General features: G+C 40.4%; 2 protein-coding genes across 5 annotated transcripts in view; both read left to right on the top strand.

The window, feature by feature from the left end:
• Positions 1 to 9,271, top strand: part of LOC115586608 (E3 ubiquitin-protein ligase SMURF2-like) — a 64,725-nt gene extending 55,454 nt beyond the window's left edge. Inside the window, exons 12-20 of the mRNA XM_030425769.1 lie at positions 712 to 925; positions 2,432 to 2,535; positions 3,101 to 3,215; positions 3,480 to 3,658; positions 4,784 to 4,921; positions 5,109 to 5,229; positions 5,341 to 5,542; positions 5,766 to 5,841; positions 5,939 to 9,271. Coding sequence (XP_030281629.1) covers positions 712 to 925; positions 2,432 to 2,535; positions 3,101 to 3,215; positions 3,480 to 3,658; positions 4,784 to 4,921; positions 5,109 to 5,229; positions 5,341 to 5,542; positions 5,766 to 5,841; positions 5,939 to 6,038 — 1,249 coding nt within the window. The 3' untranslated portion in view covers positions 6,039 to 9,271. The remainder of the gene's footprint in view (positions 1 to 711; positions 926 to 2,431; positions 2,536 to 3,100; positions 3,216 to 3,479; positions 3,659 to 4,783; positions 4,922 to 5,108; positions 5,230 to 5,340; positions 5,543 to 5,765; positions 5,842 to 5,938) is intronic.
• Positions 9,272 to 11,927: 2,656 nt separating this feature from the next.
• On the top strand, positions 11,928 to 26,193 carry LOC115586664 (uncharacterized). Of its 4 annotated transcripts, none has more exons than XM_030425892.1 (4): positions 11,928 to 12,412; positions 24,637 to 24,685; positions 24,887 to 24,971; positions 25,441 to 26,193. In XM_030425892.1, the coding sequence occupies exons 1-4, from the start codon at positions 12,095 to 12,097 to the stop codon at positions 25,736 to 25,738; spliced, it is 750 nt and encodes a 249-aa protein (XP_030281752.1). In that variant the 5' UTR covers positions 11,928 to 12,094; the 3' UTR covers positions 25,739 to 26,193. The 4 variants fall into 4 exon arrangements, with proteins under 4 accessions (XP_030281752.1, XP_030281745.1, XP_030281772.1 ...); XM_030425885.1 differs by having other exon boundaries at positions 11,929 to 12,412; positions 24,634 to 24,685; XM_030425912.1 differs by lacking the exon at positions 11,928 to 12,412 and adding an exon at positions 22,783 to 23,215.
• Positions 26,194 to 26,271: the final 78 nt, after the last annotated feature.

Here is a 26,271-nt window from a genome sequence, read left to right as displayed (position 1 = left end):
CCTGTCCACAGGTCTGGATCAGATTTACTCGGGGCTTAGGGCTCTGTTTAGCGCACTTTGCTTTGTGAAGAGGGTGAGGGCTAGAGAGGGAATTCTAACATTGTGGTTAGAGGATATTTGAGATAGAGGGGCAGGGGAAGTCCCTACAGGACATATCCCTCTTTCTTCCATCTTTGAGTGAATCAGTTTCTGCCACTGGAGTCAAAGCAGTGCATAGGAAAAAAACACAAAAACCCTGTGACCATGTGATGATTAAAGGCTATCTCCACCAATTTTACACATTAAAGTGTGTTTACAGGGTTGGGGTCAGGGTGTGAGAGTATTACTGCATATTTAAAAAAGAATAAAAGAAGTATAAAGCCTTTTGTGGCTCACAGGGAAGTGGAATAAAAAAGACAACATCTCTGGTATTGATTTATGGTTTATGACTCAGCAATTTGTTATTGGTCTTCATTATAATTGTTATATGTTTGTTTTATGTGTGTAACTGTGCTGCTGCCTGTCTTGTCCAGGACTCTTGAAAACAGATTTTTAATCTCAATAAAACTTTCCTGGTTAAAATTAGGAAATAAAACAGCTCAGGACAAACTGTTTGCTATTCCCATTTCATTGAAATTGAACCATTCTGACATATGACTCTCTCCTCTGCCCTCTTTGACCCCCCTTGACTATTCATCTTCTGCCTCCCCTTAAACCACACCATCCCTCCAGTCATCCGCCTCAGGTGAAGGACCAGGGTGGTCCTGGGGCTCCTCAGCAACCTCTGTCCCCAGCCCAGCTGCCTGAAGAGGCAGAGTGCCTGACGGTGCCCAAATACAAGAGGGACCTGGTGCAGAAGCTAAAGATCCTGCGGCAGGAGCTTTCTCAGCAGCAGCCCCAGGCTGGCCACTGCCGCATCGAGGTCTGCCGCGAGGAGATATTTGAGGTAAGACAAACACAAACCTGAGTAGAGGATGACCCTTTCACATCGGCACTTGAGGAGTGCAGATGTTCAATGAGAAAAATAGTCTTGATGCCCGTAAACATGACGCCCTAACCTACAAATCCTGATGTGCCTTAAACCATAAAAGGAAACATTTGGTTGGCTGTTGAAGGACATGTGAGCACAGCGTTCACATTAATGAATGTAAAACACTGAATTTACTGTGAATTTCGAAAACCTGCCTTGAAAATGTGTTCTTAAAATTCATCATCTGGCTTTCAAAGCATTACAACATGCAAACCTTGAAACAATAGCAGGATGCTCACCAAACACAGATCTTTGCATTTTGCTGGCATTTTTCACACCATTTACAATGTGCAGCAGAGAACGGCCCAGGGCAGCACAGAACCAGTACTCAGAACTGCTTTATGGTTTCCAGGGAAAAGCAGAACAGAAAGTCCTTCAAAACACCACAAAAAAACTATTTCTCTGTTTCTTTTCTTCTCCTCCTCTGTCTCTCTTTCTCTTGCTCTCCCAATCATTTGTTCTACCAAGGCGAGGCATTCTTTCTGGATGATTTCAGCAGTTAAAGAGATGTGGAGGGGAGGGGTGGGTGGGGGAGGGAGAGGGGGTGAGGAAAGGAGCGAAGGCAGCAGTGGCAAGTATTCGGGGCCAGACATAACTTCATAACTACAAGTTGAGCAATGAAAAATATGACTTCATCCTCCTTCGACGTGACAGCTGTGGAAGGGGAAAGTTAAGTGTGAAGGTTTTCATGCAGGAACCAGCGCTGTGGTGTGTTAACGAGAATGTGCACATTCTCACAAATGCTGTAGTCTGGTTTTCTATCGAGGTGTGTTCTGTGCTGCAGATTTAAATATGATTAACACAAATAAAATCACTCGGTGTACAAGTTTTCGATATTTTAGACACTTTATATACAAATGTTTTTGCCCACCAACATATTGGATGACTTGAGATTAGATCATCTTAAACTTGTTGAATAGCATCTTACAGCCGACTTTGTAGCCAAGCTCCGTCATGCTTCACAGATGCAGCAGTGCTGTGGCATTGGCAGGATATTGTTTACTGTGGCACAGTCTCTCGAGTGTTTGGACTCCTCTGAGAGGACAGACATGGAGATGACTCTTATGTAATGTGAAAAGGAAACACTGACTATTTGTTTATTTGTAACTGGGGGAAGAGGTACAATGAGGAGAGGCAAGAGACACAAGTGTTACCAGGATCCATTGCCATCAGTTTATTATTATTTTTAAGCAACATTGTAACTGTTAGATTGAGTGTTTGTAGGCTTGAAGTTATATCTGAAGGTGTGTGTTTATCCCGTAACAGTCCTGACACCAGCAAACCCACCAAAGTTATTTATTATTTGTACATCCAGGTAATCAAGGTAATAGTGATGTCTTTCAAATAATACTGTAGATATTAAAGTTGGTCTTGTTTTCTTTACTGTATTATATTAAATTTGGTGTATGTGTTGAATTGTAGGAGTCGTACCGGCAAGTGATGAAGATGCGTCCAAAGGATCTCTGGAAAAGACTGATGATCAAATTCAGAGGAGAAGAGGGACTGGACTATGGTGGGGTAGCAAGGTACATTTACATCACATTTGACATTTCACGTTTGATTTTCTGTGGATTAAGAGTCACCAAACTCTTTAGAACATAGCATTGTGCAGCATAAAAAACATAAATTGATTAAAAGATCACTAAGTATTAGTTACATCCGATCTGGAGAGTATTTCTTGATAACAAGAACAGCAAAGAATTGTTGTGAGGACTTTCCTTGATAGAACAGATTCTTTTTTGCTCCTCTTCTGTGCAAAAACTTTGATTTACTAAGCAGCACCGCTGGTAGCCCTCTCCTACTGTAGATAGGTTGAAGTTAGCAGGAATGCAGGTGATAGACAGATGGTTCGTTCAACTACCTGCCAAATTTTTTTCAGACTAGCATGCCCTATTCCAAAAAGTGTCTAAGGGCGACTTCCCAGATGGTTCTGTGTAATAAACCATCTGGACTGTCAAGTTAACCTTCTTGTACTTGTTTGAACATTTTTTGAGGTACATTTATCACTGTGTGTGTGTGTGTGTGTGTGTGTGTGTGTGTGTGTGTGTGTGTGTGTGTGTGTGTGTGTGTGCGCGTGCGCGCGCGTGTTAGGGAGTGGTTATACCTACTGTCCCACGAGATGCTGAATCCTTACTACGGCCTGTTCCAGTATTCTAGAGATGACATCTACACTCTGCAGATTAACCCCGACTCTGCTGTCAACCCGGTAGGAAGTGTTTTGTTTTTATTATTGTCATTTGGGATGATTGAAGGGCTACAGTAGCTCAGTCTGTACAGTTTTAGTTTGGCCAGCATGGACAATGTGGACTGGTAGCTGGAGCGGTGCCAATTCACACCCTGGTCACTGCCAAAGTTCCCTTGAGCAACTTGAGGAACTTAGAATTTAAAGATGTATAATCCAAATCTGTAACCATAATATGAAAATGATATGACTGAGAGCCTTCACATTAATACCTCTTTTTATGTGCAGGAGCACCTGTCCTACTTCCACTTTGTGGGTCGCATCATGGGCATGGCGGTGTTCCACGGCCACTACATTGACGGAGGCTTCACGCTGCCCTTCTACAAACAGCTGCTGGGCAAACCGATCACGCTGGATGATATGGAGTCAGTCGACCCCGACCTTCACAACAGCCTTGTCTGGATCCTGTAAGACTTTCTTTTGGTTTGTTTTCAGGCAACCCAAGTTGGAGGAAACACTTCCTGCACTAAAAGCAATTTTCTTGTTAAAACAAGTACAGAGGTTACACAGCGTCAAATTTTACTGGTGTCTTCTGTAACTTTGCTATTTTAACAAGTGAGCTGTAAACATTTCACTCATACCTTAATATTAAACATTTCTTCAGAAAGCAGTTGATTACAGGTGTAAATTGTATGAGGAGATGAGATTAAAATCATACATAAAAAAGGTTCAGAACACACATACTTCAGATGCTCTCCCAAACTTGACCAGTTTATCCTAAACTTTCTAATGACTGAAGCGCCCTCTGCTGTCAGGAAAGATGATAACATCTAATCTCATCTTCAAGAAATGAACATCCTTATTGGTTCAGGCATGCTCCTGCATGTTGTGACACAGCGGTTTTTATTCTGAAGATTGAGTGTTTTCGACATGGGGATGGGATCTTCTCTTGATAGGACCTAACTATTCTTTTTTTTTCCTCATTTCAAATTTGTATTGAATTCTTAATAGCAGAGTATATGGGTACAGGGTTGGTCATACATTTCTGAATCTTGGCATAAACATATGACATGTCACAGAGGAAAAACAAAATCTAGTCTACTGAAGGACAAAGAAGCTATGCTGTATTTAGTCTCTGATTTCTAAATGACCTAAATATTCTTACTTATGATGTCGTCCACTATTATGTCTGTGAGGAAATAATTTCTTTGACGTTGTTAAGGACCATGTGAAGGTTAAGTGTAACATGCTGTTTTTTCATGAAAATAAAGTTCATTACAGCAATTCAAAGGAAAAAAAAAACATATATATATATATATATATATATATATATATATATATATATATATATATATATATATATATATATATATATATATATATATATATATATATATATATATATATATATATATATTAAAAATAATCACAGCTGGACACTTTAAATATATAATTCTGAGGTGTTGAGATAAGGTCACTGCTCTCTTGAGTTTTGATAGATCAAATTCTTGAAAATGACAGAGCTGCTTCAGAAAGTATTTCCATTCACTCAGAGCTGATTCCTGTTGTTACCTACCCTCCACCCTCCTCAGGGACAATGACATCACTGGGGTGCTGGACCACACTTTCTGTGTGGAGCACAATGCCTACGGAGAAATCATCCAGCATGAATTGAAACCCAACGGCAAGAGTATCCCCGTCTCAGAGGACACCAAGAAGGAGTATGTCAGGTATGGAGAAACACAAGGAGTAAGACCAAACTCATTTTCAGCCCACATTAATAACACATTTTTCACTGTTTTTATACAAGTTTTCTGTGTCAATCCAAACTGTTGCCTTGTCATTCATTCATTGTCATGATGATGAATACTCCCTTTGGGTTTCTTCCTCTTCCTTTCACCTTCATGTTCTCTGCAGGTTGTATGTGAACTGGCGTTTCCTGCATGGCATCGAGGCTCAGTTTCTGGCTCTACAGAAAGGCTTCAATGAGGTTATTCCTCAGCACCTGCTCAAATCCTTCGATGAGAAAGAGCTGGAGGTTAAAAAAAAGAAAAGACATTTTTTTTTTCAAAAGAACAGCTATAAGCAGCTTCTCTTCTTATAAAATTTAAGTTAATATTTAAGTGTATGTCTCCCTCTCTCCTTACAGCTGATAGTGTGTGGCCTGGGAAAGATCGACATCTCTGACTGGAAGTCCAACACCCGTCTGAAGCACTGCACCCCAGACAGCAACATCGTCAAGTGGTTTTGGAAAGCTGTGGAATCATTTGATGAGGAGAGGAGGGCCCGGCTTCTGCAGTTTGTTACCGGATCATCCAGAGTCCCGCTGCAAGGCTTCAAGGCTTTACAGGGTACTGACTTTGTTTATTGTGGAACACACAAAATTCCAGAAGCATGTTTTACTTTTTTCAAAAGTCCAGTGAAAAAAAAACCTCCGAAACATGTCTGGTTGAAGTTTATGAAAGACAGTTGAAAAAGGGTTCAGGGCTTTATTAGCTGAGATGAATGAGTAACTTACAGTGGTATTTGATGATGAACTGCAGCTGATGGATACTGTTTGTGTTTTGACTGCAGGTGCTGCTGGGCCCAGACTCTTCACCATTCATCAGATTGATGCTAACACCAACAACCTGCCCAAAGCCCATACCTGGTGTGTGTCAAACGCACTTGCAGACACTATCTTTATCGTGCGAATGGAAAAACCGTATCATATCTTTACTCATGTGAACTCTTTGTCTCCCCCCTAGCTTCAATCGGATTGACATTCCGCCCTACGAGAGCTACGACAAGCTCTACGACAAGCTGCTGACGGCGATTGAGGAGACCTGCGGCTTCGCAGTGGAATGAGAGACGCGTTGGAGTGTGTGTTTGTGTGTGAACATGTCTTACTGTGTGCAGGACTCTTGAAAGACTATTATCGTGACTGCGACGTGCCGACAGGCTCTCTCGGAGCCTGATACGAGCCTTCGACCAGCCTGCAGTCTTCCTCTTCTCTCACCGCTCTCCACATTCTTCCCATATCGAAAACTGTCTGAACAGCTGCTAGAGAGTCATCCTGTTATCGATTTTCTATTCATTTTTATGTTTTTTTGTTTTGTTTTTTGGTGTTGTTTGTGTGAAATAAGGAGATCATATTAGGAGCTGCAGCATTCAGAAAAAGAACCTGCCCCATCATCTCCCCTAAAATCCAGTCAAATCAGGATCCGGTTATTAACTTCCAGATCAACTTCTTTCAAAAGTGTTACTTTAAAGAAAAAAAAAAAAGGCTCTCCCTAGACATTTGAGTCAGTTTTAAATGACTAAACTGTTTTGTTTTGTAATTTAAACAGATTGAAATGATCCTTGTCTTGCTACTGAAGCTTTACACTGCAGGTAGCCATATCTTGCCCTTTGTAGCCATCTTAACCTCCAACAATACACCTTCCAGTCCTCATGTCTGCAGAGTTGGTGTGCTTCATCCTGTAGGAGCGCCACAAATCCATCCTACCTCAGTGTGTAATACGTCGATATTTGAAGGGTTTCATTCCAAAAAGCTATGTATTCTCATTTAGAAAATCCAGGGTTTTTACAACAATCCTCCGCGGTTAGATTAATTGCTTACTAGCAGTCATGAAAGCAACTGTAAAACCGTGTAATTTCAATTGTGAATATTTGATTTTGAAATGGAACTCGTACAGACTGACTTGGATGTGGGTCTGATGTTTTGTGGTGTTTGTGGAGTCGAGCTCGTGGTGGGTCGTTTGAAGATGAGGGACGGACTCTGGATGAGAAGGATCAAAATTTTTTTCCCCCTTCAATCCCTGCAGTGTGGCCACAGCTCTTGTAAACGTGTGTGTGTGTTTGTATGTGTGTGTGTCTGTATGTTTCTGCATGTGTATAAAATTGTGCACCTGTATGTGAGGAAGATGGACATGTTGTAAATGAATTCCCCGTCACCTCTACTAGCACAATGTCCTGTGTTTTAAGCTGCAGAGCTGATTGAACCTCACTATTTGAGCCTGGTTATTTTCTCTCCTTGACAGATTGCCTCCAGCAGTTAAAAAGTGTGCACGTTTTAGATTTGTTTTTTGTTTTTTTTGGATTTCACCTAACACTGCACACTTCCTATCAGATTATATGTGAAAAGGGCACAGCTGTCTGTGGGACCAGGCTTGATTTTAAAAAGTAAAAAAAGATACAAAAAAAAAGCAATTCAGTGACATCATCAGTATAAAAAAGGCAGACGTTTTTCTTTCTATCCATCTTGTCACTTTTGAGCACTTTACAAACTGAGCAGTGATAGCAGGAGTGCTTTCTTCACATTAGATTAAAAATATATCATGTTTCATTTGCTATACGACTACAATAGAAATATACAGAGTAAAAAGTATCTATACACCTGTAATTTTTGAGTATATATATGTACAAATACATAGCTATTTTGTATATTGTTGCTTCCTCTTTCTGTTCAATTCAAATGCAAGCATGTTAGTGTCTCTCACAGACCTCTTTGCATTCTCAGGTGAAGTTGTCCTTTGTTTTTTTTCTTTTGTTATTTGTTTTTTTTATTTTACATTTATTTGGCTAGTGTGTGAGGAGGGGTAAAACTGGTTTTAATGGAGACTAGATTTCAGATGCCCTGTTTTTAAACCCATGATAGACTGTAAAAAAAAAAAGAAAAGCAGTTTTCTTTTGGTTGATCACTTTCACGTATTAACACACAAGTACCTTCATAGGAGAACATGAATGGCCATACTTGCTTCTCTAGAGGTCTGAATGCTGGTTGACGCCTCAAATCCTCAGAACTGCCAATGTTCGGGGTCGACTGCTGCTGAACTCCTTGGTGCTACACACGGAAAATGGTCAATCAAAATGAAAAGTTTTTTTAAAAAACCAGCGAGGCAACAGTGAGGACACCTCCATCCAAAGAAAACCCTCTGCATGAATGGATGCTCAAGAAATAAGTCTATTTATTTGCATAATTATTATTCTTAGAAAATGTTTTTGACTTGGAAAAAATCAGTTAAATGTGTTTTTTTTTTTATGTATGCTGCCTGCATTTATTTGTAACCATGAACAGTTTGTCAGCTGGTACTCAGAAAGCTTGAGTTTTTGATTTTGATTTTGTGGTCATCATCAGATAAAACAAAGCAGATCACATTGAAGTTGTCGTCTTTGTATAGTTACAGAGAATTTATTTGAGTTTTTTTTACCTTTTAATAACGTGACTCAGAGGCAGGAAAATAGATGCATTACAATTTTTTTTTGTGCACACGTTATGCATACTTGGGCTCCAAGTTATAATCAGACACTTCCTTCTATTTACCAAATAGTTAATGGACTGATTTTTTTTTTTTTAAATGTAGATAACACATATATAAATATATACACACATATGTTCTTGATATGCACACATGTATGTTTGTCCAGTGCACACAGTCCACGTCTGCTCTTTGCTACATTTTGTTGGCACCAAGTTTTCTGGCTGGTTCAGTCTTCAGTGCAAAAGTTGTTTGGGTTGAATGCTGCCAGACGAGGGGAAATCACACTTCTCCCCGCTTCAGCAGCCAAATTGGTCCGACATCCTCGACAATTTTGCAGGTTATTGTTCTTTTTTATTTTATTTTTTCAAGCTTAGAACGTCTGCGACATAAAGGAGATGTTTGTCTTGTGATATGATGAATCAAACTGAATCGATCGAGAGCCAGTGGTCAAACTGGTTTAATTGGTTAAAAACCACAAGCTGTGTGATATTTAGCAAACTCTCTCCCACCACTTTTAAATTTACAGGTTTATGTGCAAGTGGATGTGTATGTGTGCGTGTGCGTCAGTGACTTTTTGAATTCAGTACAAAACAGAAAAAAAACGTCTTTTTTTAACTGCACCATGTTTTATTTCTTTTGATTTCCTATCTGTTTTTGTATTTATTATTACAGTATACGTGTTCATAGTTTTTCACATCAGCTGCTCTGTGAGCTTGTAACTGACACCTGTACATAAGGACAGTAAAGAAGCAAAGTAATACACTTCTTGTACCCTTGCAGAAAGCTGAGCAATAAAACTATGCTGTTTGGACCTCACAGCATTATGTTTTATAGAAATGTGTGCACTACTGTCTTTTTTCCTGATAAGTGTTTGAAGAAAAAAAAGGGAAAATGTTTGAAAGTTTACTATTTTTATTTGGTAAACTTCATATTCCTTAGTTCAAGTTTTCCAAATGATTTATTACTTAAATTGGAAATGACATTGAGTCTACCAAGCTTACCATTAATATAAAACTGCCTCAGGAAAAAGAATTAGAAAAAGAGTGTTGCAATATAAATAAGTTCTACTTTACTGATGGATTAGAGTAGAAATATATAAGCATAGAGACATTTTAAAAAGTAGAAAATAGGAGAGAAAAATGTCCTAATGCTGTCCTTGATAAACTACCATTTGAACATTAATATGATCCCTAATTCAACTCAGCCCTTTTGAGGGCAGTTCTGATTGAAAGCCCACTAGTGCGGTCTCAGGTATGAGATTAATGTTGAAACACTTTCTCAGGACACCATTTACATGTTTACAGCACATTTTCCATGTATTTTCCATGACTGGAAACTATTAACCAGGTTTTCTAGGTTTACTAAGATGCATGAGAATGCTGTAAGGATAGATATTGGTGTGGCATTTACAAAATGGACAGATCTTTGTGACAGGCTAGGGCAACAGAAAGGCGCCAATCTCACATGTATTCTACTTGACAAGTAGGCAACTCTGATCTCCTGCTTCCTCACAACGTCATCAAACTCTGACAGGACATGCTGTGATTGCATTTAAACACAGGAGTAGTATCATTTTACATGACTTTCTTCTTCTACTCCACTACAGTAAAGAGGGAAATATCATACTTTTCCCCCATTTATACCCAAACAATCAACTAATCAATTAAATGACTCATACATTAATAGTAAATTAGGAATAGTATTCTTAAAGTGTGGTGTCTGTAAGTCTTTAAAGTCTTAAAAAGTATTGAATTTATAAATATTAGGCTATAAAAGTTATTAAATAATTGTAAAATTGATTTTATGTGGCCTGATTCCAAAAAATATTGTATCTATTTCATATATACATCTTTTAGTTGTTTTTTTGCAAAAAATAAGTCAGGTTATTCTGTGGGAAAGTCCACATTTTTATGTTTCAAATCTTTAAACCAATGATATTCTGTTGTCAACAAACTGCTCCATCAGCCAGCTTCATCACATCATGTTTGGGTTTATATATTCAACTTCAGTCCGTGCTTTGGGAGTGCTAAACGTCTAAAGAAAACCATTAAGACGTTTTTTTTTATTTAAGGGGCTCTATGTAACAATTCGTAGCAATTGACATTAGTTAGTAACTATTTTAATGGCCATATGTGAGTGGATTGTAACGTGACGCAAATAATGAGACCTTCCCCGCCTCTCTCAGCTGTCTGTACGAGCCTGTGGACCATTTGTTTTGGTCAATTAATGCTGCTGGACTGTTGGTTTATTTGTGAAGGACTCAGATTTTCCGAGACATTAAAAAGGACGTGACTTCACCCACGTTCTTGAGTGAATCATCTCGTGCCTCTCTCCTAGCTAACAGAGAGCAACGGTTTATAAATAGTGTCCGCTAACATAAACGACCATCTTCCTGCAAAACACAGAAGTTCTGTAGAGCTCTTTTAAAGGGAAACTCCTCTCATACGATATTTCCCTTTTTGATAGGTTTGGGACTCACAACAGGCAGATTCCAAACGTTTGATATGCTGACATCCCATCTTTCCCTTTCCCTTTTCCAGCTGTATTGTGACTGAAATAAGCATAATAAAATTAATCATTTTGCCTGTGTCAGGTTTTGTTTTGTTTTAAGCCTTGTGTTGATGGGCTGTAGGAAGACTGAAAAGTCAAGAAAAGCAAAAGCCAACCAACCACTCAGAAACTGAAGAAAATAGAGGTGAGTCATCTTGACTGCACAGCCCTTCTTCAGCAAAAAACAAAACTAATGTTAAAGGGATGTTTTACCACATGCAACCTTTGTCGCACTTTTGTTTGTTGCATGTCTGTCTGTCGATTTTGTCAACACTATACTGTCAATCGTGCCAAATGGAATCATGAAACTTAACAGGTGTGTTGCTGAGATCAAAATGAGAGTTTGAAGATTGGTGTGGTCCAACAAGGCAGTAAAGTAAGGGGGTGGGAAGTAGGAAAGAGGCAGTTGGGGCCAAACTGAGGCTGGTCTTATTGGACAATCTTGACCAGATGTCCAAGATTTACTACAAATGTAGGTGTCCAGCTGGCTATACATGGTTACATGGTGGGTGCCCACAGCAGAGTGGTGGGAGACACATGCAAGTCCTTGTTTTCTAGTGCAAATCAAGTTGTTAGGTAAGTCTTACGTACAGTATTCAGTCTTTATGAAGAGGAAAGACAAGGCATTAGTACCTAAGTAAGGATATAATTGGCTATGTTACATTTTCTAAAGTATGACAGTGGAAATATAATCAAGGTAAAATAAATAATTTAAAAAGACTATGTCTGAATGTCTTCTCTCAGCATCGATTTTAAACAGTGAAATACTGACAGACAAAAAAACTCAACTAAACTAAGCACGAAACATAAAATGAGGACAGACACGTCATCATGTCTCAAAGCCAGGGGACGAGTCTTAAACTTTCTATTTTCTGGAGTTGTGCTGACTCGACTCGAGTCCAATCACAGTGACTTGAGTCCTCAGATTTTGGGGGGAGAGTCGACCACGCCCACTCAGGAGACAGAACTGTACAGAGGGGCTTCGCGTTACATTTTCGGCAGACCAAAGCGACGAGGCTAATTCCTGTAGCGCCGACACACACACACACACACAACACACACATACATACACACAACACACACACACACACACAACACACACACACCATCATGGTCCGAGTGTGCTCTTTCCCTGGATGCTTCAACAGAGAGAAGCGTGTGAGATGTCGCGTGCGCTCTTCGTCGCAGGACGTCGGCCTCCCGGTGACTTTCCACAGACTCCCGCTACATGACCCAGAGAGGCTGTGGCTGTGGCTCATCGCTCTCCGCCTGGACCTCAACCCCTTCCTCAAATCCCTCCGTGCAGTGCGGGTGTGCAGTGAGCACTTCTCACCGGAGGACTACCGTCCAAAAATGCACGGGAGGAAAACAGAGCTCCTTCTACTGAAGCCGACAGCTGTGCCGACCGCATCACTACAGCAGGCTGAGGTGAGTGCTCGCGAGTTCCAGCTCGTGCACCCACTCGCGCGCTGTCTCTTTAATCCTCGTGGCCACAGTGAAGCTTTCATCTGAACAAACTGTAAATAATGTCCTTACAAACCCGGGAGGGATCTCGGGGCCTGTGCAGTCGGCGGACTAGCTGTGTGGAGCCATTTTGTTTTTTTCTTTGGTTGTTTACGTTTTAGGGGTAGACACTACAGGTGCACTGGATAACATTTTAAACTATATCACCTGGATTACTTACAATAGGATATTTGTATGACAAGTATGTAATGTGAAATGTTAATACTTTTAAATATACCAGTGATGTATTATCTAATGTAAAATGCACTAACTTGTATAGAACACAGGATAAAGGCACATTTAAAATTCGTTGACATATTAGAGTCAAATGTCAGCATCCATCATGTCTTAAAGTGAAACTCTCGCCAAAATGCAACCAAGGCTTTATTTGTGATTGAATAGGAGTCAGACCTTCGGGTAAATGCATAATTATGACGAAAGAGGCACTTTTAAGATTTACCGTAGTTTCGTTTTCGGGCACGTTAATTTTGAATGGGAGTGCTAGGGGCACGGATACAATGGCTATTTTTAAAACACTAAGAAGGCTCGACACAACATGAAACTTTGCTCGTAGCATCACCAGGGTCTCTACTCATGAATACGAGCATTGAGAACATTGTTTGTGTACACAGAGTTTATGAAAAAGAAGGTTTTTGAACTGCTCACGTTAGCTGCTGCATCTCCGGCGTGCGGCCGTCATGGCAGACAAAAAGTGTCGATCCACGAGTGCGACCATCAGGAAGGAGAGTAATGGTGGGACGCTCCTCAAGCTTAGTTCCATATGAATGCACGGATAATTCATTGTTTTGTCGTTAGCGAAAAGCAACATTGACGTCCATGTTTAAAAGGGAGCATCATATTACAAGCAATACTACAAACAGCAGCCGGAAAAGTCACGTGACATCTTGCGTAGATAGTTGTTGCCGGAAGCCAGTATGCTACTGGTGACCTGAGAGACACACATGTTGATACACATGTTGTGTCGAGCCTTCTTAGTGTTTTAGAAATAGCGATTTTGATGCCATCGTATCCTGCTCCTAGCACTCCCGTTCAAAATTAACGTGCCTCTTTTGTCATAATTATGCATTTACCCGAAGGTTTGACTCATATTCAATCACAAATAAAGCCTTGGTTGCATTTTGGCAAGAGTTTCACTTTAAGGAATAAAAGGTTACATAACTCCAAGTCTCGCTTCACAGCATAGATAGGAATAAGACTGGAAAGTTTTGTGTACTGAATGCCACTGAAGTGGAAATATTTGGCTCATAATATAAAGGGCTTTATATCTAAGCAATATCTAAGAATTGGCCACTTCTCAATTTCATACTCCTAACAAGTAGGGGGCAGCACATCACCAGAGTAGCTGCTAACTGTAGCTGTGTTAGCTCAGTTAGCCATGTAGCTGTCTGAACTGGGAGCTCAAAGTGGTATTCTGAAATAGAACAGGCCAGGGTTTGACTGGTTAGAGGCTAATTTCAGTAAATATCAGCATCACAACACACAGATGTCTTTAATGTGTTGAAAGTCAAAGTTCTTCACATTCTGTTGATCATCACTAAAATTCTTGCATACTGCACCTTTAAAGATAGTACTAAAGAAAATTCTGTGCATATTCAGAATAGAGTAAACATTTAGATAGATATCACCATTAAAGGAGAACTTCGGTCGATTTAAACATGCAGCTTCATTGCTCAAGCTACCCTTGACTTGCGAGTACCGAAGACGCGAACAAATTTGGTCCAGCCATTACAGAGCTCCGTGAACGGAGATGTAGCATTGAACGCTAACAGCATGGGGTCAGAACTTCACGCTGTGTTTTAAGCATCTTAACATGCTCCACATCTCACACCAAAAGTTATGCAACATCAGCAGACACCTTAGCACACAGCACTGTAGCGTGTATGACTCAAACTGAATAAAAAAGTAGTTAAAATAGTGTGTTTGTGCAAGGAGCTACTTACCTGTTTGTTGACATCCGTGTGTTCCGGTAGCTAGACCAAACTAGCATATCCATCGAGTGTGCACTTAACAGGCTAAACAGGCTATTGTAAGGCTCATGGCTCATGACAGGCTGTAACATGGACATGTACATTATGAACATAAACACGAAAATGCTGGAATACGTTTCCGTCTCCGCCAGTGAGGGAGTAAGTGCACGCTCGACGGATTGACTAGTTTGGTCTAGCTACCGGAACACACGGATGTCAACAAACAGGTAAGTAGCTCCTTGCACAAACACACTGTTTTAACTACTTTTTTATTCAGTTTGAGTCATACACGCTACAGTGCTGTGTGCTAAGGTGTCTGCTGATGTTGCATAACTTCTGGTGTGAGATGTGGAGCATGTTAAGACGGTTAAAACACAGTGTGAAGTTCTGACCCCATGCTGTTAGCGTTCAATGCTACATCTTCTTCACGGAGCTCTGTAATGGCTGGACCAAATTTGTTCGCGTCTTCGGTACTGGCAAGTCAAGGGTAGCTTGAGCAATGAAGCTGCATGTTTAAATCGACCGAAGTTCTCCTTTAAGCTTCCACTATGCTGAAGATCAGAGTAATTTTATACCTGGGAAGTCTAGCTTTATCGATTCATGCGCCACTGAGCAGCTTTCATAGGAATTAACACGGCTCCACCTCTGACGCTGTATCCAGATTGTAATTGTTACATCCAGGTGTGCTACTTAGACTGGGCAGCTACATAGATCAGGTAGCTCAGTGGTGTCAAAGTGATCCAGTAAAGGGCCGTGTGGCTGCAGGTTTTCATTCCAACCGAGCAAGAACACACCTGATCCAAATCAGGTGTGTTTCATTTAGGGCTGGGCGATATGGCCTCAAATCAATATCACGATATATTGAGCAACTCACCTCGATAATGATAAATGAACGATAAGTAACCCCAACCCCCCCTCCCCCCGCACCTAAATAAAAGGAAAAAAAATCCTGTGTATTTACAGAAATGCCACTTTAAAAGGACTGTAAAACTACATTGTAGTTAAGATTTATATTATTTATTTAGTAGTTAAGAACAACTGATAAGCACACGATTGAACAGCTGAAAAGCACAGATTACTTGAAATGACAACAACTGAACAAATTTAAAAGTATAAAATATACAGTCCCTTATAAACAAATTCTAAGCTTCTCGCTTCTCCCTTTTTTTTATTTCTTCGAATTGAATCACGTGGTTGTACTGCAGGTGGTGGAAGAGGTTGGATGTAAATAAACATTTTGAGGACTTCAGAATCAGAATCTAAGACATGAGACAAAATAGTAGAGAAGTTGACATTGCTGCTTAATAATATGTTAACCTCTTGAGCATTAGAGAACTTTTTTTTACCAGTATTTTCTTTATCATTATATATTTTTGATAGACACAGAATCTGTTTCAGAAGTCAGAGGGTCACATGACATGTAAGCTATTGAGAAAAAAAAAATAAGATTTCTGCATATTAATATTCATAAAAAATAGAGGAAGCACTAAAGTACAATAAACATAGCTGTGTCTCATTCGTCCAGTTTAGTAATACAATCTGCTGCTGGAGTCACTGGGCCCCATGTCATGGAAGATATTGAAAGAACTGCAATTATTTTGTATTAATATATTTATGCTAAGTAATTTGATGACAGTCCCTATATCAGTTTCCAGCGATTCAGTGCCATGTTCTGGGAGGTGAGCTGACCGTCTTCCTGCTGCTCACACTGGGCGAACCTCAGTAAAGTCGCGGCTGGACCCAAGTAGAGCTTATAATCAAGCCCGACCCGAGCCCGTGCACGTTGTGTCCGAGCCCGGCCCGACACACTGAATGTAATTATGAGCCCGAGACCGATTTAAAACGACAACTGTTTGATACGTGGGCTGTTATAACTGACGTTCTCGACTACAATTGCGAGTTGTTTGAACTACAGAAATCTTAATGAATAATGCAACAAGTGCCGCACTTAATGCACTCGACAAAGCCGACAAATGTTATTATCACGGCCCACGACTTGTTTAAAATGGGTCCACACCTCCGACTTTCCTCCAAACTTGCTCAAAGTTAATTCTACTGTTTTTATTTTTTTCTTTACATCTTCATGCTCCATGTTGCACTTAAGCTACACAATCAGTGATGCCGGTAATGCGTTACTAGTTTTGTCATTTTCCTTAGTAAAAAATATATATTTTTGCTTTCTTCTTGCGTCTCGGGGAGTGACGTCATGTACGCGAGAAGTCACGTTTTCCAGCATGAGGACACTCACGTGTCAGAACTCGCAGAAACACAAATGCAAACAACAATGGAGGGAGGAGAGAGATGCGCGCTTTCTAGCTGTAAATACAGTCATTATTTTGAGTGAATAAAAAACAAAACACAAATGTTTGATCAGTGGACCGGCCCAGCCGAAGACAGTGGCCTGTTGCAGCCTTTGAACGCAGCATCATTACACAAACTGTCCGCGACTCACAGCGAGAGTGGGTTCACTTGATTACTAACCTGGCATAGCTGGTGTCGCATCAGCGGGCGGAGTTTGCTATCAAATTAATGTAAAATAAGCACATCGGTATACGCCGGGGTAGATTAATCAAGTGGACCTAACATGTGACCCTAGTGGATGTTATGCATATGACACCGAATATACCGACATGGCCAAAATGACGTCGGTTATCGTTGTAAATTTCGGTATAGGTAAATTTTCGGTTTATTGCCCAGGCCTAGTTTCATTCCAACCAAGCAAGAACACACCTGATTTGTATCAGGTGTGCTCTTGCTTGGTTGGAATGAAAACCTGCAGCCACACGGCCCTTTACTGGATCACTTTGACACCACTGATTAGCTCATCTGGCTCATATGCCAAAATACGTTTCAGGGTTTATTTCCTGGGTGTGCAGCCCTCTGAATATGCATAGCAGTGTTTCTTCAGCACACCCATACAACAGGTTTTTCTTAGCTAAAGAAAAGTTTTACAAATACTAAAATGAATCAAAAGTTCATAATATAGTCTCAATTGGCCCTTTTTCCAGTCTGAGGTGAGCTGCAATGAGGGGAATATTACAATATATATATTTTTAAATATTTGCAATAAATACAAATTTGTACTTCATTATTTGCTATACTGTCAGTGACCACTGGGCAAAATTGAAAGCAAGGCTGTGCTGTATCCAGTTGTCCAGTGCATTCATGGAATATCTGCTGCTGAGGCAGAAAGTAAGCCTGAGAGAATAGAAATGGCAAATTACTGGTGCAGGCCAGACTGTTGAGAGATGATTTAAGGCCCACTCAGAATCTAGATTGAATAGGATAGTTTATTAGAAAATAGGTTTCCTGGTGTAGTGGAGGTTTGTTTTGGTTAGATAGGAGAATTTAGAATTTTTGCAATCCAGTCATAGTCAGTAATGCAAATTTTTGGTTGCAAGCTGGCTTTAAAAAGAAAAAAGGAGGCCTCTAAGCTCCATATATACAAGCTTATATAACAGGAAGCAGCAGGTGGCGTTGTGTACCTACAAAGTCATGTACTGCAGTCGGCTAGAAGAAGAAGAAGAAGAAGAAGAAGACGACTCAGCTTGCTGCAAAGTAATGTAAAGTGCAAGGCAGTGAAGTGGAAACGGGGTGCAGGAGTGAGTTATTACCAGCTGCCATTAAAGTCCGTGTAAAGCGGCAAAAAAATTGTGTTATGAGTTTGTCACACCAAAGAAACATGTATCATTGACCACTGAGCCACATTTGAAAGATTAAAAAAATTGTTAAGTATATAAAATTAGGTCTCTAAATCATGGAAAAACAAGCACTTCTTTCTGCTGTGAAACGCTGGGGGCGTGTCAGTTAGAGGCGCTGGAACCACGCCCATGCGGCGGGGGCTAAACGTCATGTTAATGACGTCGGTGTCTCCCCAGGTGTTCCCCAGGTGTTCCCCTTGTCTATCTAAACCCGCGGACAGTTTATAATCATATAGATGCTTTTATAACGTGTAGTGATTGAGATCCTGACCCACTAAACATCCTGGAAAGTGACGGAGTGAAGTTTTTCGCGCTAAATTACATAATTATACATAATCACCATCAGTAAACAGGACGCTGTCTGACTCTGTCACTCGCGGGGACGGAGGCTGTTTTCTGGGGAACAGTTTCCTGAAGTCTCGGTCAGGAGGGCTGGCGGTCGCGGTGATTTATTTTCGTCAAACACTCGGTGAGTTAAACACTCTTGTGACAAGCGTGACAGACGCTGTTTTGTGAGCAGAAATGTGAGGAAGAGTCGGGAGGACAGGGAGGGGACGGACAGGAGGACAGACGCTTCTCCACATACAGCTGTGGTATTTGTTTTCCTCATATAAGATGCTAAAGACAGTTACAGTTACTACGTTACTTTTGTTCGGTCCTGTAACGTTGCTTTGTGGTACATTTCTCTGTATTTAGTTGAGTGAAGGACCTGTGCAGTTATCAGACTGTCAGACCGACACGCCCTCGCTCCGCGCCTCCGGATTATCCGTTCACACTGGGACGGCTCACCAATAATGCGGCCCTGATACTACCGCCACATACCGCCGATGGGACCCGCCGTCAGCAGGGCGGAGGGCCGGCTGCGGCGCGGCGGCAACATCATGCCGGTGGGACCCGCCGTCAGCGGGACGGAGGGCATGCTGCGGCGCGGCGGCCACATCATGCCGGTGGGACCCGCCGTCAGCAGGACGGAGAGTGTCAGCGGCGGTCAGCAGCAGTCACATCTCCTCGTTGGCGGAGGAGAGGATGCAAGCCGGGGACGGAGTTGACCAGCGTCAATGGACTCCCCCGTTTCCTTACGTTTCATCCGAAGGAAACTTAAATAAGCTAACAGCGCAGTCACCCTGCACACTGTGGCATCCAGGAAAGATGCAGAGCGATGTGGAGGAGACATGGCTGGTTAGCTGACTGGTTGGCTGGTTAGCTAGCTGCAAACTATTGTAAGCAATGCAATCCGAAACTGAAGAGTGAGTGGGAGAACCGCTGAAGCCGATGCGCTGAACGTATTTATACCACTTCCGCAGCAGGGCGGGGTTTATGCAAATCATATGGCCGCGTTACCTAACGCGGCCATGATTTGCATGATTTCTGACCCGCCCATTAAATCCTGAACACAGAAATGTTGAAAAACTGTTTGTGAGCCTAGCTCCAAAATTAAATTCTACATGGCCGAATGGCTTTTACATGTTTTAAGTAAACACATTTATGACCCGTTTAATGTGTTTAGAAGAAAATGGCTGATTTTGGTTTACACGGACTTTAAAGGACCTGAAGCGTTGCAGGAGGTGGCTGAGGGCAGTGAAAGCAAAACTCTCGCCAAAATGAAACCTAGGGTCTTTCTGTGAATTTGCCCGAGTCAAACTTTTGTTTAAAAGGATAATTACAACGAAAGTGCCACTTTTAAGATTGACCTTATTGGAGTGCTAGGGGCAGTACTATGATAGCATCAAAATCGCTATTTTTAAAACACTAAGAAGGCTTGACACAACATGAAACTTTGCTCGTAGTATCACCAGGGTCTCTACACATGAACACGAGCATTGAAAACATTGTTTGTGTACACAGAGTTTACTAAAAAGAAAGTTTTTGAACAACTCACTTTACCAGTTGTTTTTTCTGCTTGTTGCCATCTTGCCAGTCGAGAAGCGTCGATCTCTGAATGCGAATGAATAGACTCTATAGGAGGAAATGTCATGAAGTTGTAATTTCCAATGAAAAGCATGATAACTTAGCCTTTCATGGCAATATCTATTCAAAATAATATTAAGAAACAATGGGTTTCATTCAATTTCAGTCTAGATAATCTAATCTTAGCTGTTTCTCAATCAAAAATATGACGTAAACTCTCACATGAAACGTTGTTGCTTGAGGAAGTCGGGAAACCAGGGGTTCATGGGGACAAGACTTAGATTAATCTTGAATTGAATGCAAGGAGTTTAATAGCAAATTGTCAGGATTTATTAAAGGTCTCCGAAATAAACCAGAAATTATATGCATTCAAGAAACTTAGCTAAAAACAGTATTAGATTTTCAAATGAAAGGCTCTTATGGTATACGCAGAGATAGTGTGGAGGGAAGTGGAGGAGGCTGTATAATATTTGTGAAACAGGAAATGCATACTTATTGCATTTCCTGTTTCACAAATATTATACAGCCTCCTCCTCCAGCCTCTAAAGAAAGGAAAATAGTGGGAAATGATAGTGATTGAAGTTTGGACAAAAATGGTTTTATCAAAATAGTTAACTTTTACAATCCTTGCAAGAAGTTTTCATTGGAATTACTGGAGGAACTGGCTGTAAATTTAGATGGGAAAATTATTTATTGTGGAGATTTTAATGCTCATAGTACATTATTGGATAACTATAATGATGGGAATGGAGAGGTTATTGAAAAGCTAATGGAAATTAAAAACCCAGTATGCCTCAATGATGAAAATGGTATGAGAATTTATGTTAGAAATGGTACAGAAGCCATGGATCTTACTTTAGTGTCAGAAACAGTGGCAGGTATTTGTACTTGGGAAACTGTAATAGAAACAACAATGGGAAGTGACCATTATCCTATAATAACAGAAGTAGGCATGAGATTGGAAGAGTATGATACTGGAGGAGTAGATAGATGGGTTTTCAGAAGGTCTGACTGGGAAAAATTTAAGCAGATTAGTGATAAGGAAATGGAAAAATTTGGTGTTAGTCAAGATGTAGATTAATTAAATTGTTCTGTTTGTGAAGCCATTCTAGGGGGAGCAAAACAAAAAATTCAAAGGAAAGAAGGTAGAAGTAAAAAGAAAATTGTACCATGGTGGATGAAGAATGTGACAATGCAATAAAATCTTGGAATGAAGCATTTTGTGGTTAAAAGAACTCATAATTTTCAGAATCTTAGTGAATTTAAAAGGTTGCAAGGAAATGTAAGGAAAACAATTAAAAATGCATGGAAGGATTATTGGAGGAAATTTCGTAATTCAATAGTAAGAGAAACATAAATAGGTAAAATATGGGGAATTATCAAAAGAATGAATGGAATTAAAAGAGAATATGGGTATCCAGTCTTAAATGAAAATGAAAATGCTGCAGTGACAGTGCTGCAGTGCTGCTACAATAGATGAGAATGAGGAACTATTACTACAAGAAGAAGATGCCAATGATTTAATAAATCTATCATTCACAAAGGCAGAACTGAATTGTGCTCTTAAGAAAACCAAGATGTCATCACCAGGAAAAGATCAGATATGTTATGTTGAATCATCTTAGTGAGTCATCCAAAGACTCTTTACTGGAGCTTTATAATAAAGTTTGTGGGAAGGGAAAATGACCACAAATTTGGAAAGAAGCTGTTGTAGTTTCGATACATAAGCCAGGAAAAGATTGTAAAAACCAAGGGAGCTATAGGCTTATTGCTTTAACATCTAATGTATGCAAAATAATGGAAAGTATGATAAATGAAAGATTAACATATTACTTAGAAAACAAAGGTTATATATTCAAATATCAGAGTGGATTCATAAGAGGTAGAAGTACCATGGAACCTGCTTTATGTTTAGAACATAAGGAAATCATAGATTAATAGGGAAAGTGTATAGCCATCTTTTTTGATATAGAGAAGGCTTATGATATGATTTGGAAAGAATGATTATTAATTCAACTAAGTAAATTAGGAATTAAAGGCCCGATGTATAGATGGATCAAGGATTTTTTATTGGGAAGATCCATTCAAGTCAATATAGGGAAGTGTTATTCAGGGAGAGTAGAAAATGGGATGGGATTTTCTCTCTTTGCAGATGATGGGACAGTTTGGAAGAGGGGTAGGAATTTGAAATTTATTGTGAAGAAACTACAATGAGAAGCACAGGGAAAACCCGGAGAGAGGAAACAATAATATCCAGGTTACACTTTGGTCATACAAGATTAAACAGTACATCATTTAAAAAAGGGAAAACAAAATTTGGGAAGATATGAGTTTTGTAATCAAGAAGAGACTTTAGAGCATGTTATGCTTTACTGTCCAAAATATGATGCTGAGAGAGGGGAACTGATATTGAATATTAAAGAAATTAAGTTGAATTATGATTTACAGGATCTTTTACAAAGAAGTTCTGGGGAGAAGTGTTATCCTTTTTTGTTTCAGTATCATAGGAGAACAAACTCGATAGAGAGAATATAATTTTGTTTATTATTATTTATTTATTTATTTTCTTTCTTTTCTTTTCTTTTTTAAATGTATTAATAGAATGCGGGGCTGTCTAAAGTACCTATCCACACTCCATACCAGTAGGTGGCGGTAATGTACCAAAACGTTGTTTGTCAACCGCCATGTAACATCAGGAGAGAGGGAAAGAGGAAACATTGTTGCCGAAAACCCCCACGTGAGTGAGGTTTGAATGCAGGAGACTTGTAAGAGACAGGCGTTCATCACTGGATGTATACTAAAGACTGCCACAGCGTAAAATCAGGATGGTTCGTTTTTGTGCTTTTCCCGGATGTGAGAAGAAGATGAAAAATAACATTCCAGAAACTTTTCACAGACTGCCGTTCCGGTGCAGTAGAGAAATCATCAATCAGTGGCTGCTTGTTTTACAACTCGACATCAACACGCCGATAGAGACGCTAAGAAAGAGGGACCACCGAGTTTGTAGTGACCACTTCGACCAGGGCGACTTCAATGTGCCTACAGGACACGATATACCGAAGAGAGTGTTTTTGAGGAAACATGCTATTCCAAAAGCTGTAACGTTACAAGTGGCCGCAGAAAGAGTGAAGGTAATGCACTTGTGGTTATATAATACCGAAATGTTAGTGGCGACAACTTATAGAAATTTTTATTTTCGTTCTGTTTCTTATATGAGGCTCCATTTTCAACGAGAAAACAATGAATTATCCGTGCATTTATATGGAAGCTTTAGGAGCGGTCCACCTTAACTCTCCTCCAGGTTACGTCGCCTTCAGAGATCGACACCTCTGGACTGGCAAAGACGGCGACGAGAAGAAAAAAAACAGTAAAAAACCTTCAAAAACCTTCTTTTTAGTAAACTCTGTGTACATGATACACAGTGATAATACGAGCAAAGTTTCATGTTGTGTCGAGCCTTTTTAAAAATAGCGATTTCGCTGCTATCATACAAGTGCCCATAGAACTCCCATTTAAAATGATCTTGAAAGTGTCTCTTTTGTCGTAATTATGCTTTTAAACGAAAGCTTTACTCAGGTACATTAACAACATGACCATATTTTGCATTTTGGCGAGAGTTTTGCCCGACTAACTCTAAATATGGAGAGAACAGCGCCACTGAAACTCTGCACAACCTCCGAGTAGTCAACATTTCAAAGCGGAGGACCTCGGACGCAATGTTTTGGGCAAAGGGAGGGTTACGTGTATGGGAAAAGATTTAAAAACTGTGCTGTCCCGTCTGTTAACTGAGACGGAGAGAAACAGGCTTCTGCTCACCCCACCGGAGTAAAGAGACACATGGGATTGAAGGTTCAGAGGTGCCCTGTCGTCTGTTGTGGCTTTAATGTTGAGAGAACTGACAAACAACGATATTGTTTTTCAGTGTTAAAACTCCTTATGTGTGCGAGTTTTAACGTTGCCTTCGTGAGCTTTGGGACTTTTTTGCTCATGTGGTTTAGAGATTGTGGTTTTATAGTCACTGTTTGCTCATTAATTGTCTTCATGTGTGCACCTTCTTTATCAAGACAAATTCTCGTTGCCGTAAAATCCTTCTTGGTAATAAATCCGTTTCTTACCCTGATTCTGATTCTTTTAAGTTACTTAGGATAAACAAACCGGGTGTCAGCAAGTAATATGAAGTACAAATGTGATGTATTTGTCATAGGATATGTAAATTCTGATATTCAGAAGGTGACCGTGAATGCATCATGCAGTTGGATTGATGAGGCAAGTGTTGCCACTAATATGATTTCATAACACAAAACACCGAGCAGCAGTTGCCTTTGCCATGACGGTGCTGGCTAGCTAATGTTAGCTGCTAGCTTAGCTGGCACACTGTTAAAACTGTGTGTAGGCAGATGATGACAGAGGATTACACTCTGGGTGTGTAATGGCTGTCCTGAGGAACATGGAGTAGATTGGTTGGATAGTTTATTTTAGTCATACTAATACTTACTCATGTCGGCCATCAGCTGTTAAGCGTGTGTCTGTGTTGTGTGTTATTATACAGCAGCAGGACACCTTGGAAAGGGACAGACCACCAGGCCAGATCGGAGACACAGGTGAGTCAGTGAATGATGTTGATGTTGATGATGATTTTTTAGTAAAAAAGGAAATATTACCCAAAAACAGATTTGCCAAATGAAACAAATGTGCTACGATTTTTACTGTGTGTCTTGAATTTTTAACTGGTAGTGTTCATCTTTGCTATTTTACTGTGATATAAACAATGCAGTTCATGAATCAGGATTTCTTCCCCTAAGTTTCCGGTGTTGTCCAGCCTGGTGAAGACAGCTTGTTTGAGTCCACCTATAATACACCTGAGACGTCCACTGCAACAACGGAGAAGTAAGTCTGTAAATAAAGTTTGTCATATTCTTTCCAGAAGGTCGCTGGTTCAAATCCTGGCTCCAGGCTGAGCTGCATGTTTAAGTGTCCTTGCGCAAGATACTGAACCCCAAATTGCTCCTGATGTGCAGTTGGCACCTTGCATGGCGGCCTCTGCCATCAGTGATGGCCCTGCGATGAGCTGGGGACTTCTCCAGGGTGTACCCTGCCCTCACCCGGAGACAGCTGGGATTGGCTCCAGCAAAAAAACGTGCGACCCCATAAAAGGGTTAAAGCGATTACAGACGATGACATGACATATTCTTTCCAATGTAACAAGTAAATGACGTAGCGTAAAGTGAGAACTCTGTGATACAGCGTATTGTTTACCTCCGTTGCTCCTGCAAAAATTGATCCATGGTGAGATTTGAGTATCCACCTCATGCCAGCTTCATACAACCTGTGTGTCATTTCTTCTGTCCTGTAACAGAGTGCCCCTGCAGCACATAGTTGACAAAGAGGCCATCCTGCAGCTGATGAAGAACTGCCCGATGTGCGACAGAAAGTGCCGCTGTACCAAACACAGTCGAGGTCCTTACTTCATAGTCTACCAGAGCTGTTACTTCTGCCATTATCAACGCAAGTGGGCCAGCCAGCCTGAAGCTCTAAACATGAACATTAATAAAGCACACACAGGGCCCAAGAAGAAACATCAGCCAAAGGAGAAGCTGTGTGTAAATGCCAAAGCTAAGTCATCGAAACTCAAAAAGCTGCAAAAGCTTACATGACCCATTAGAGACTTGAGGAGCCCAGTGTTATCTGTGGCTTACATGAATCTTGGGCACAGAACTAGTTTCAGATGTGCCTTAAAGTGGAGCATTATAAGGCTTAATGCTTAATGATGACAAACAAAACTATAAAGAAGAATCACCCCTGAATCTACTTGGAAACAGCTGCCAGCTGGTGCCAACAGTGCAGGACACACAGCAGAAAGAGCACCAACAGACGGCCATGATGTTGACTGACAGCCAACCGTTGTCCTGGTGTATCAGGACGTTCAGTAAACTGAGAGGAATTGCTCAACAGTCACAAGCACTTAGTATTTCACTTTTAGTATGTTTATGCTTACTTTCGTCCAAGCTGGAAGCATTTTTGTTAAGGTTAATGTCCTTATATATCGTTCCTTGTTTAAGTGACAATCTCTGTATATTTTTATTTCAATAAAAGCTGCAGTCTGTAACTACTTTTTGTTATATTAGCTGAAATTGTGGTTATGATCTGACAGTGGAATAAGATTCAGATAAACTGTGAAATAATCTAC

The sequence above is a fragment of the Sparus aurata genome, chromosome 1 (genome assembly GCF_900880675.1).
Source record: "Sparus aurata chromosome 1, fSpaAur1.1, whole genome shotgun sequence".
In the NCBI taxonomy this organism is placed as follows: domain Eukaryota; kingdom Metazoa; phylum Chordata; class Actinopteri; order Spariformes; family Sparidae; genus Sparus; species Sparus aurata.
The sequence above is the reverse complement of the archived record's forward strand: the minus strand, read 5'-3'. Positions and strand labels throughout refer to the sequence as shown.